General features: G+C 37.0%; 1 protein-coding gene across 1 annotated transcript in view; it reads right to left on the bottom strand.

Annotated features, from left to right (window-relative positions):
• Positions 1–6,085: 6,085 nt before the first annotated feature.
• LOC104494111 (ataxin-7-like protein 1) overlaps positions 6,086–11,752 on the bottom strand; it is a gene marked incomplete at its 5' end in the record, with an annotated part of 40,554 nt that continues 34,887 nt past the window's right edge. Inside the window, one exon of the mRNA XM_010136900.1 lies at positions 6,086–6,505. Coding sequence (XP_010135202.1) covers positions 6,393–6,505 — 113 coding nt within the window. The remainder of the gene's footprint in view (positions 6,506–11,752) is intronic.

The raw sequence follows: 11,752 nt of genomic DNA, 5'->3' as shown, positions 1-11,752 counted from the left end.
TACATTTGCTGTTGCTATGAGCATCAGTCACATTTTTTTCAGCCCGTCACAGTCCGTCCCTTGGATCTGGGTGTTACTCTCTACATTCAGGTTTACTTCAGCTGATACATCTCAAAGCAAAAAGCATGTGCTAGTCTTGTTTTAGCCTGGGTTATGGTGTGCCTGGGGGTTTAAAATGCTTTGCTCTCCTAGAAAGTAGAAGATGACAGAATAGCTCCAAGGTGGTAGGGCTATTAAATCCAAATACCTTGCTTCCTGGACAAGTAATTACAGAGAACATGGTTGTTTTTTTCCCTGAAAAAACCAAGGATGAGCACAGTAGCAGGTACTGAGGTGACCACTCTCACACATATGACCAGCTAAGAAGGACTTTTATTTATTGCTTCGTTTGAATCAAGTATTAAAATGTCACCTGATTATCTTCTATGCATCTAAGCGTTTTTCTGAATTTGCCCAGAGCCTATCACCAGCTCAGATAGAGAGCTGGTCTCTCCAAGGAGTAAAAAAACACAGATTTTGCATTTCTGTACCTAATCAGGGTCTCAAGAATAGCCTAAAAATATGGCAGTCCAAGAATAAGCAGGGGAAAAGATGAATTAAAGGAGTGCTGTTCTAGTTTTGCCTCTTCAAGGGTAACATTTGCTCTACCTGGATTCTCCATGCAGCGATGTACTATTTAAGTTCTATGGGAATGGCACAAAAGATGACTTCTAATCGCAGTTTCATAGCAACTGCCATTACACTGGACTTGGAGAACTTGCAATGACATGGACATTGCAGGCACTACAGCTTACATTTTCATCACAGACAGGAGACAGAGGTAGTAGTGGATTCCAATTTAAAGTAATGGAAATGAAAGTTACAGAAAAAAGAAAAAATCAGTGTATCCTAGGCAATTGCACAAGGAAAAATGTACAAATAAGGTACACAAGAAACATTCAATTCCTTCTCCCCTGACCCCTGCCAAAAGAAAATGATAACTGGGACTCTTGTCAGTCTAGCTGCTGCCGTTTCCATATTTAAAAAAAAAGCAGGAGGGATAAGAGTAATTTTCATTATTTTAATTCTTTTATGCAATGAAACCTAACCATGTGAGAACCAGAAAGTTACTCAAGCAATAATGATATCATATAACAAAGTTTTGACAAGGCTGTGAAAAAACAAAATCACAGTAACAGAAGAGCACTCCCCCTGATAAAAGGTCAAATGCAACAGATAAAATATTAACAATTACAACACCCCAAACAGCTGTATTAATAAAACCCAAGGCATTGAATAATTGAAAATAATAGAAAAAACGAGAATAATCTATCATATGTGATGGTGATACCCGTATCAAAATCCTTATGCAAAAAAGATGCCAGCTAGTAACATTCCAGCTAGTGTTAAGAAAGCAAATCATTCTTACTCATACTGTAAGCTCAGCCTTCTTGTCTTTAATCGTGGTTCATTAAATTGTAACGCACAACCAGTACAATGTAAAACAGCTTGTCTGAGTAATTCAAAATATATAACCTCTCTTAGGAAAATAATTATGATACGGAAGGAAAAATAATCTATTTATATTCCTCAGTGCTCCATTAGTTTCTAATTTGTTTCTCTTTTAAATGATGCTTATACAGCCAAATAGAAGGATAAAAAGGAAATACCCTTTTCCAACATTCAGGAGGACATGAGGATGTCAACCCAAGGATTTATAACCCAGAAGTAATAAAAATCAAGGGTATTTTTTTTTTTTAACAATAAGAACTTATACTTCTTAATTAGAAGCCTGTTAGAGTAACCTTAGAGACAGGCAGGATAGACTGCAATGAGCCTCCAATAAAGACATCAGAAAAAGAAGAGATCTTCATGGTTATTCTTCCTTGACAAAGCAAAACTGTTCTCCTCTGTATGCTACGACTTCATCAAATGGAGATCTTACCTATTCAGTTCATTAAGACACCCTCCACAGTTTTGAAAATCATTCCAGAGTATGTTTGGAAACTTTCTTTGATGGTTATTCTGCGTTACTGTTTAACCAAGCTGCATTATTTAACTGGGCTAATTCACCTATTCCCCCCAACTTTACTTTTAACACTTTCTCGTCATTCATTTATTTCCTCACATTAAAAGAAAAAGTCAAGATGTTCTGACAAGCTCTCTATATGCACACTGCTTGTTCTTCACTGTGCCAAAGATAACCTTTTATGAGAGATTTTCCTTTCAACAGGAAAGGACCAAAGTTAACAAGCCTATTATTGTATGGAACATTTGGGAAAAGAAAAAGAAAAAGAAACCAACAACAACAAAAAAAACCCCAACCCCAGAATTGTATCTGATGCTCTTTGGTCTAGTAAAGGACAATGAAGAGTATGAAGCTTCACCCTCTCTGAGGCCAAAGGGAAATAGAAATGTCTCCTGGGAAATGGTACAGGTTCCATCTTATCAAGCAACAGACAGACTGTCAAAGAGTTGGAGTTAACAGAATCCATATGGACTGAGGTCAGCATAGGCTGACATGCTAAAAATCTCCTACAAAACAGATATATTGGAGAAAACCACCCAAACAAACAGCAAAAACATCATGGTACTTCAGCTAGCTATACTAAACTGCTACATTTTAGGTATCTGAAGAATTGCTCTGTATCTTCACCGAGGCTGGCAATAGAGAAGTCTCAAAACAAAAATTCTCCACAAGCCAAGTACTCTTAGAAATACCACAAGCTCCATAATTCGACTACTTCTCATTTCAAACTAATCTACAGAGAAATAAATACAACTGTATGTTCATATACATAAAAAAAATCCAAGATCATGTACCACTGCAACAAGTTACTCAAAAGAACTAGCTTCAGAAACAAACAACGCTACTTCAACCCTATTATTGATGACATTATGATATTCTATTTTCTGAGAGCACAATAATATAAACCTCAAGAAATTATTTGATTTATATGGTTTATCCAGCAGCCTATATCAGCAAGTCTCTTTCAGTCAGGCTTATGCTGTAGGTACATGAATGGTTTAATCCTTACAAATGGATATAAACATTTATACCACAGACACAAGGGTGTGAAACTGCTTTTAAAAATAACTCAGCATTTCTCTGAATTAGAGGCTCGATCAGATCTACTACTTTTAAACCCTGAGCTTTATGCTGTGTTTATTACAAAGATTCTCAATTCCAGCAAGCTAGTCCTCTAATTACTCAGATCACTTCTTTCACCTTCCTGATCTCTACTGGTCTAAGGTTGTATGATGCATTGCCTCCCATTAAGGCAGCATGAACCACAACCAGATTTTTCTCTTTTCCTGCTTGATATTCCAGAAATCAAACCCTTAAAAGTGAAATAACAACATCTGCCTCTATAATCTACACAACTTCCCAGAGCCATCAAGGATGGCTGCCACATGTCTGAAATCATAGGCAAATAAAACAGTGGGTCTTCTTCTACTTGAGGGAAATGCAAATGCCAGCAAGGGCTCAAGAGAAGTGTTACAAAAATGTTTTCTAAACTAAGCATTCCAGTGGTGCTTCAAAGCCAAGACCTTCCGGTTATAATGCAGGGGACCTAGAAAAATAAAGCATGTGTCTGGCACAGACCTAAATCCTTACTGAGAGAATATGGACTGGATCCTACCGCGGATATTAGTAACAAACCACACTTTGTGGGAGATTCTGGGATAGGTCTCTGCAAGTCCTTGTCAGTAGCAATAAAGACTCCACATGACGCCACCTTCAAAAGCCAGAAACCCAGCAGTGGCAGCTAATGCTTTCTCATTCTATTGTCTTTGTTACAACTTTGAAGTTGAAATTCAAGACATGTAAAATAATGCATTTTATAGTAAATATGGTAGTTTAAAATAACTCAAAGTCTACTGACAGGCATGTTGACCATTGCTGAATTTACAGGTATACGGCTGATGGCCTTACTAAGTAAACAAAGTCTGATCCACCACATTGCTTGTGTCCAACAGGTGACAAAACTCTAAATAAAGCTGAAAATTAAATACTGCTGCTTCACAGAAGAGCCAGTACAGCCAGAACCAATGTCTCAAACAAAGTCTTCTCCAGACCTTTCTCAATTTGACTACTAATATCATAACATATCCAGTGAAAATTATTCACAGTTGATCTGTTTTCTAACGCAAGATTTTTATCATTTTCTCACCAGACAATGCAACTACAGATCAATTAGTAAGATCTGAGTGTAGCTCAACTACACATTAGTAGACAGATGTTACTTACACAACATGTAGCGCTTTTAACAGATTTGGTTTTGGAAAATAAATTATTAGGTATTATACAGCAATTCTCAAGACCTCCAAGAAACATTCTCTCTTCTAAAACTTCTTTTATATGGTTTTAGTATATCACCTTTACTGTTTCGTCTTTAAAACGAATTATTTTATATCCCTAAAGCTATTCCACAAGGCTTTCAGCAATATTCCAGCACACCTTTCCTGAAATGACTAGATGAAGTACAATCTTCAAGAGGTAACACCTTTGGCCAATTATTTTCAGTATTCTCCGTTTCTTTTAATACAGTCAAGTTAAACTTTTTTTTTAAAAAAAGTCTTTATTGATCTTAGACTCTTAAATCAAGCAATTCAGAATTTAACACTTAATTGTTCAGTGTAACAAGACTTTTACAAACAATGGAAAAAAGAGAAAAAGAAAAAAGGGCAGTGACTCACACAATCTCTGCAGATTACAGGCAACACGCTAACACTCATGATAACTTGTTACTTCCAAAGAGCTCAAGAAGTCCTTTCTAACATACGTTACTTTACTCTCATCTAGAAGAATCATCATTCTGTATGCCTCCTACATGAAAACAGGACCAGCTTTCACGTTGCTTCCCAAACCAGAAGGTCATGTTCAGGAAACAACACAACTACAGAAGGTTACAGGGAGGTATCATGCAGCCTCCTCTGTTCTGTAGCAGATCTTCTATTAATGCACCAATACAAGCTTTAAGGTACCTACTGTACCTGTGACCATATGCAGAGAAGCTTTTCTGTCACTGAAAGAATCATGAGTTACCTACAGCTGGGCAGGAAGAAACCACACATGACTAAGGGCAAGAAACAAAAGTCTGAAGAAAAAAAAGCAAGACAGCTTGTAAAAACACTGAAAATCCACATCTGCCCCCACCATTAAAACAATAAATTCTTCTTCCACTATAGTAATACTTTCAGATTTTTTTTCTTATTCACTGGATATAAATCCTATATTCCACTATTACCATATTTTCACAATTATTTCGATCTAGGCCAAAGGTAGTGGCGAGTGGTACAATTGCCTTTCAACATGAATAGAGTTGCTCCTGGTTGGTTATTGGCAGTCCATCCATGCAAACCCAAGGTAGTATCTCCTTAAACATAATTTTCTATTTTCTGCTCATTCCACTTACATATTCCCCTTACTGTGTACCTTTGCTATCAAGAAGACTGAGAGGAGTACAGGATTTGTGAAGTTCATTTGTTGCATGTAGGCAAGGTTGGGTCATTTTTTTTTCTTTTCCTTAGTGTATTTAATTGACTCCGTCTTCAGTACTAGCTGCCTTTCATTATTATGCAATCACTTTCAAGTCAATTTGATTAAACTGAATTTGATTGAACCTCATGCAAAGCTAGCCATTCCAGCCACATTTTGCAATCCATTATAAAAAACAAAACAAAACAAAGAACCATAGGAACAAATCACTGGACAAATAACAAATAAAACACTGGATAGATAATAACCAGACCTTGGGATACAGTTTTCTGGGAATATTTGACAATAGTTTGTTAATCAATAGAAAAATTTCTAACTAAAGTAGTTCTGCTTACAAATAATCAACATAAAAATTGTCATACTGCTGTTGTCATACTGAGTAATAGATAACTGAATATTTCTGCAGCTTCTCAAATGAAAAATTTTTAAGAGAATCTTAAGAAATGACTTGACATTCTAATTATGTAAAAAATTAAGCCCTATGATAAATATAAAAATAAACCCTATATACACCTATGTATAAATACCATCAGAAAACAACCCATAACATCCAACTTCTAGTTAATGTAGATCAGTATCACAGCCCTCACTTTGCACCTTTGATAAAAGACAATCCAATGTTACATCATAATAGTTTTAGCTGAAGTAGTATCTAACTAACAGGATTTATTTGTCGTAATAGGTTAATTTAGTATAACAAGTTCAACCTGAAAAGCCCAGCTTCTAGAACAACTAATTTAACGTCTCTTACAGAAAATATGCTTATTTGAAGGCATTGCTGATATCTTCTGTGCAAAGAACACAAGATAACCAAAAAAGTGTATCTGCAATGCCTCTGTCATGATTGTATGCAATGATTCTTAAGAGAACCATACGCCACTTCGGCACTATAATTCAGGAAAGAAAACATTCACTTACCGCAGTGTGACTGGAAAACCTGTGGCTTGACTACCTGATTGCAGATATTGCACACTACAAGATAGAAATCATCATGAGCTGGATAATGGCCAAATAAGTGCATATCTGTGGGAAAGTTAAAAATATATACAAGAATTAGAAATTATGCTTTAAATATATATTAAGAAAAAAATTGAAAATACTGTAGGGCCACTACTGTTATATTAATTTATACAAAGCAAATTTACACACTGCTCCCTACAGGCTTCTTAGTATGTTAAAGAGATTTTTTTCTTCCTCTTCTGGGTTTCAAGGTCCTATATTAATGCTGCAGCCTCAGCCCTCAGCCTGAGTCAGAACACAGGCAGCAACACCTTTGTCTTAAGCATTTCTGAATTGGTAAACTGCTGAAACAGTAGAAGAATATGTCTTTTAAAGTCTCTGCCTAAAGATCGTGTTAGAAAACACGGTGCATGAGTTATGCTCCATGTTACAGTATTTCCAAGCTTGCTTACAGATTGCTAGAGAAAGGCTCCTGCTTAAATGCTAGTTATAGTAACCAAGGTGAAGGATGCTACAGCTTAAAATACAGTCAAGAATATCATCCATGTTTTGAACCAGATGTCATGACATGAAATTTCTGATTCTGTGTGAATGTCCCTCCTACTTCAAACACCCTGCTGTTTGTTTCCCCAACAAAAAATCCAGGAAGAGACAAAGTTGGTTAATGAGGGATTTCTCAGTGACAGCATGAGGAATTTCATGAAATCAAAAGATGGGTACAGTCAGGCAATGACAGGCACTTGTCCCTCATATGAAACACATAATGCAATACATGCATTCTTAAGCCATTACAAACAGAGTCAAAGGGGCTTAAATTACTACTGAAGGCCTCAGAGCTCTAACATTACAAGTGAGGTAACTTGTTTCACTCTGCATTGCTGTAACTTAAGAACAAGCACACGTAATCATCCACCACAGCTCAGCTTAGAGGGCAGAAATTCCAGCCACTTCCATGCATTTCAGTGTGACCACGTCACCACGCCCAGTGTGTTAACAAAGGTGTTGCTGCGTGAGTAACCCCGTGGCAGGTATCAGCTGCACAGATCCCGCCGCCTCGCAGAACAGGGCAGTGACATCTTTCTTTAAAGATGTCGTAAATTGGCATTCCAGTGTTATTCAGCAGCATCCGAAATCTGTTACAGAACTTACAAATGTGGCTTCTGACTCAGACTGAAATACCAACCTGGAGCCTTTTAAACAGGAGGAAAAATGAGAAGACCCTCAGTGAAGACAAACATGCACAACAGCAGCCGAGACTGATAAACATCACCAACTAAATCCTACTTCTCCAATAAGTCACACTTTTCTTTAAAGATAGTGCTTTCTTCCAAAAAAATTGACTCAAGAAGTTCTTAACCAAAGCAAATGTTTTGGCCCTAGAAGTATTATAAAAATACTGCCTTGACCTGTACTACTGTGTAAGTAATGTCACTGCTTATGATGGTAGTACTTGGTATGATGAAGTGCAAAGTGTCTTCAGTCCCTGAAAAGCCCACAGAGGAAGAGGGCACCCCCCTCATGGTAATTCAGCCAGTATCACAAGTAGATCCAGACAGGCTTGTTCAGCCATCCTTGTGCACAAACCAGCACCACTGGTACCAGCAGGTACTTCATAGTCTGCTATGATGTGAATCATTTCTTCACCTGCTGAAAACCAAACCCCTCTCTCTACATTACTGCTCATACCAGGCTATGAGATCCAGTTGAAAGGTTAACCAGTCATGACCCTTTGTGATGCTAGTCTTAGACTAACCAAGCTGTTAAATGCATTACAGCCAGATGAATGCAATCAACGCATTCAATTTAAATTTAAAAGAAAGTCAGCAGTAAGGTATAAACTCCCTTGGTAATTTCTTGGTGTCACTAGTGTTAGCACTGAGGAACCCAAAACTGCACAGCTGAATTAAAGCAAATTCTCCCTACTAGTAAAACAAACAAAACCCTAAGCAGGCATTATGTCTGGTCTGTTTATTCTATATCTTGTTTTAATAATTTAGCTATCCTAAAAATCACTTTACATTGGCAATTTTTAGCCAAGGATATTTTTGATCAGAACCTACAGATTTCCACTAACAGAACTATAAACTCTACACAAAGGAGTATTTATTCCAGGGATACTTTGACAAGAAGTCTCAACTCAAAAACACACATATAATTTCAGATATGAAATATTTCAAAAATGGTTAAAACATCTTAACAAAAACATTTTTTAGTGTTGTTTGAATGATCCAGTGATAATCTTCTTATGAAAACATGCAGATTTCATTCTTTATAAACACTAAAGTTACAACTTTTTTCCATGTAAAATTCCTTAAGTCCATTTAACCTTTGCAGCTCTGTATACTAGCCTTTAAAATATGCCCAGCTCTAAGGCATATGAAGTCCGGCTGGGTCTGAGTTTTTATAAAGTCGGCTGCAGGCAGTAACTTATAAAAACACATACGGTATTAATACTGGAGAAATCTATCCAAGGATATCGATGGAATAAGAAATCAGGTTAGTTCACAGGACCATAAAATCAACTATAGTTTCACCAGGCACCGACTGTCAGGGAGACAGAGCAGCGAAGGAAAAGTCCTGGTACCTGTCAGCTCACTGCGCAACCCTGGCAAATGGCACGGCACCTAACAGGGAAATAGCACCACTTGAGTATTTGTGATACCAAGGTGGCAGAAGCTATTACGCAAAGGAACTGCACAGACATGTAGGAGAACGCACAAAAATGCTGCTGTGAGAAACACATCATTAAAACAACACAGAGATGTGGAGTAATTGACATCTTGAAGCAGTGCTTTGGAAGTTTTTTCATTTGCAGATGTCTAGAAATAGCCCAGTGGAGGTGCAAGCATCTGTGGTAATTGTGAGTCTTCCGATATGAACTGAAGTTATTAGCTACCTGTCAAAGTCCACTTAATTCAAGAATCACAAGGACACAAGACCACAGGCTGGAAACTGGAACCACACTGCACAAATATATTGTTATTATTGAATCAGAATAGCTAAACACTATTTCAGACCGGATTCCTTTAAAACCTCACTATGCAGGAGTTCGTAAGAGAGGAAAATTCATCAAGTCCAAACAGGTTCAACTAACTCTATTAGTTCACTGATGTTAATAAGATTGGCACAAATCAGTCTGCGTGATTAAACTCGTGATTTGTAAGCACACATACAGTATATATGAATTACTTTTTAATTAAAACTGTATGAAGCATTAATATTGTCTCGCTAGAAATTTCAACAGGGGACACACTTTACTAGGTGTAATAATATCACAAATGCAATTCAGATCAGAGAACTTATATTTCATTTGAAATGAAAAAGCAGGCAGAAAATACCAAAACCGATAAATCTTTTATACATGTTTTATTGGTTTTAGTAAGAATAGTTCAATGCTCCCACATCCTACCCACAGGGTCATTCCTGGACACTGGTATCAGACTACAGAACACAGCCATTTGACAATCCAGATATTCTGCATGCAGCAAAAAAAGACAACGGCCTCTCTAAACAAAAATTTACCTTCTAAAGGCAACAGTCACACCTCCTTGCCTGCTTAGTCAGAAGTGATGGTGATAAACTTTTCAGGAAAGGTTAATTTTGGAAAAGAAAACAGTTCTCTCTGTTAGATTTAGTTCAGGAAAGACTTCGTCATGGAAAAAGGTACGGCCACTGGAGAAGACAGTAGATAACTCGGTGAATAAAGAAAGGAACTATCAAATAGTACTGAAATAATCAGTAAAGCACAAAAAGAACAGGGAGGGGCAGAAGAGTAACTGTGAAGTGCATTTATTTTCTACCAAAACCTGGGTTGCTGCTAAAAGGGAAACAAAGCGACCAACGCCTGCATAAATCACCCCCACAGTTATCTCTACCAGCGCCTGTTCCCTACGCGCAAAGCTGTGAGTCTGAGACAGAAGGAGCTGCCCAGCCCTTCTGTAAGTAAAAGGAGTCCACGGATCCCCTCACAGTTACCTTATTTTACTGGAAGATGCTTTCAGTAGATTCAAAGTAGATTCTTGATGGCAAGAAAGAACAGACAACTTATTTTCCAGCACTCAAATGCTTTGCGAAAGCTCGCTCTATACATACCCCACTCCCTGCAGTACTTCATCATCGTCCCCTCAAAACAAAATCTTTTGGCCAGCCATGTCTGTAGATACTGTACACTGACAAAAGCCTTGCTTGAAAATGAGCTATTCACCTAGCAGGATGTGAGCATGTCCCATACGATGTGAAAAATATGCAAGATAGGTGGAAATCAGAAATGGTGAATGCTGACTGCAGGAAATAGGACTTTTGTGGATTAAAATTTTGAACCAAATATTACTTTGTGTATACTTTGCTATGGTGCTTGGAAAATAAATACAACTTCTGCTTATAGTTTTTATATTACTAACATCTTCAAATAAAAAAAGACAGCTGTAGCCATATGACACAGTTTTGTAAGATATCAGCTTGGTGAAATGTACATTAAAAAGACAAATACCATAGAAACAAAAGAAAATGTGGCTTCTGCAAACTGTGGCACAAACAAAAACCCAGGTGTCAGATATAACTTTTTATCTTCTCCAACATCATACGCAAAGGGATTATTTTTAGAAATAATCAAAGCCAGATGACTTATATGAAGTTCCTTCTTTATTATTATATAATTCATAATCATTTACATCCAATTCTATAAAAAATCCACAATCTAGAAATAATCTAAAACATTTTTCCACTGCAGAATTAAGGTTGTCAAACAGTAAGATCTCACAATATTGTATGGGAAATTAAATTTTTAATGATCATCTTTTGCTTTAAATTATAGACACTTTAAACATGCTCTTAGATAACTCTGACTACACTAAATAGACACACAAAGTCTGCTTTGAAAAATATTTGTGATGTTTATGTGTAAAGAGAGAGAAGGGGAGGGAGAAGGGGAGAGATAAAGACTATTCAAGACATATCGGTTTAAAACTAACATAGAAAAAGCTTAAAAAACAAGGCAATGGCAAAAATGGCAACGGACAAATCCAAATCCAGGTGCTTTCTCCAGCTCCTGAAGATACAGAGTTTTAAACTCTGTGTCTAGAAATGCGCTCGGTTTCACAAAAGTGACGAATCTGTCCATCATTCAAAAATGGAGGAATGCACGAAATCTTTCAGTGCATTAGATTACTTCTGCATTTGAGATTACTTAAAAAATCTAAGTAATTTGAACGGTGAATTGAAACGATAAAAAGACATCTTCAGGGTGTTACTCAGACAGCTGTTAAACAGACTTGCATAGACAGGATAGTCTTATCTTGGAAATAAATGTCA

This window comes from Buceros rhinoceros, unplaced genomic scaffold, assembly GCF_000710305.1.
Source record: "Buceros rhinoceros silvestris isolate BGI_N320 unplaced genomic scaffold, ASM71030v1 scaffold27205, whole genome shotgun sequence".
In the NCBI taxonomy this organism is placed as follows: Eukaryota; Metazoa; Chordata; class Aves; order Bucerotiformes; family Bucerotidae; genus Buceros; species Buceros rhinoceros.
The sequence above is the reverse complement of the archived record's forward strand: the minus strand, read 5'-3'. Positions and strand labels throughout refer to the sequence as shown.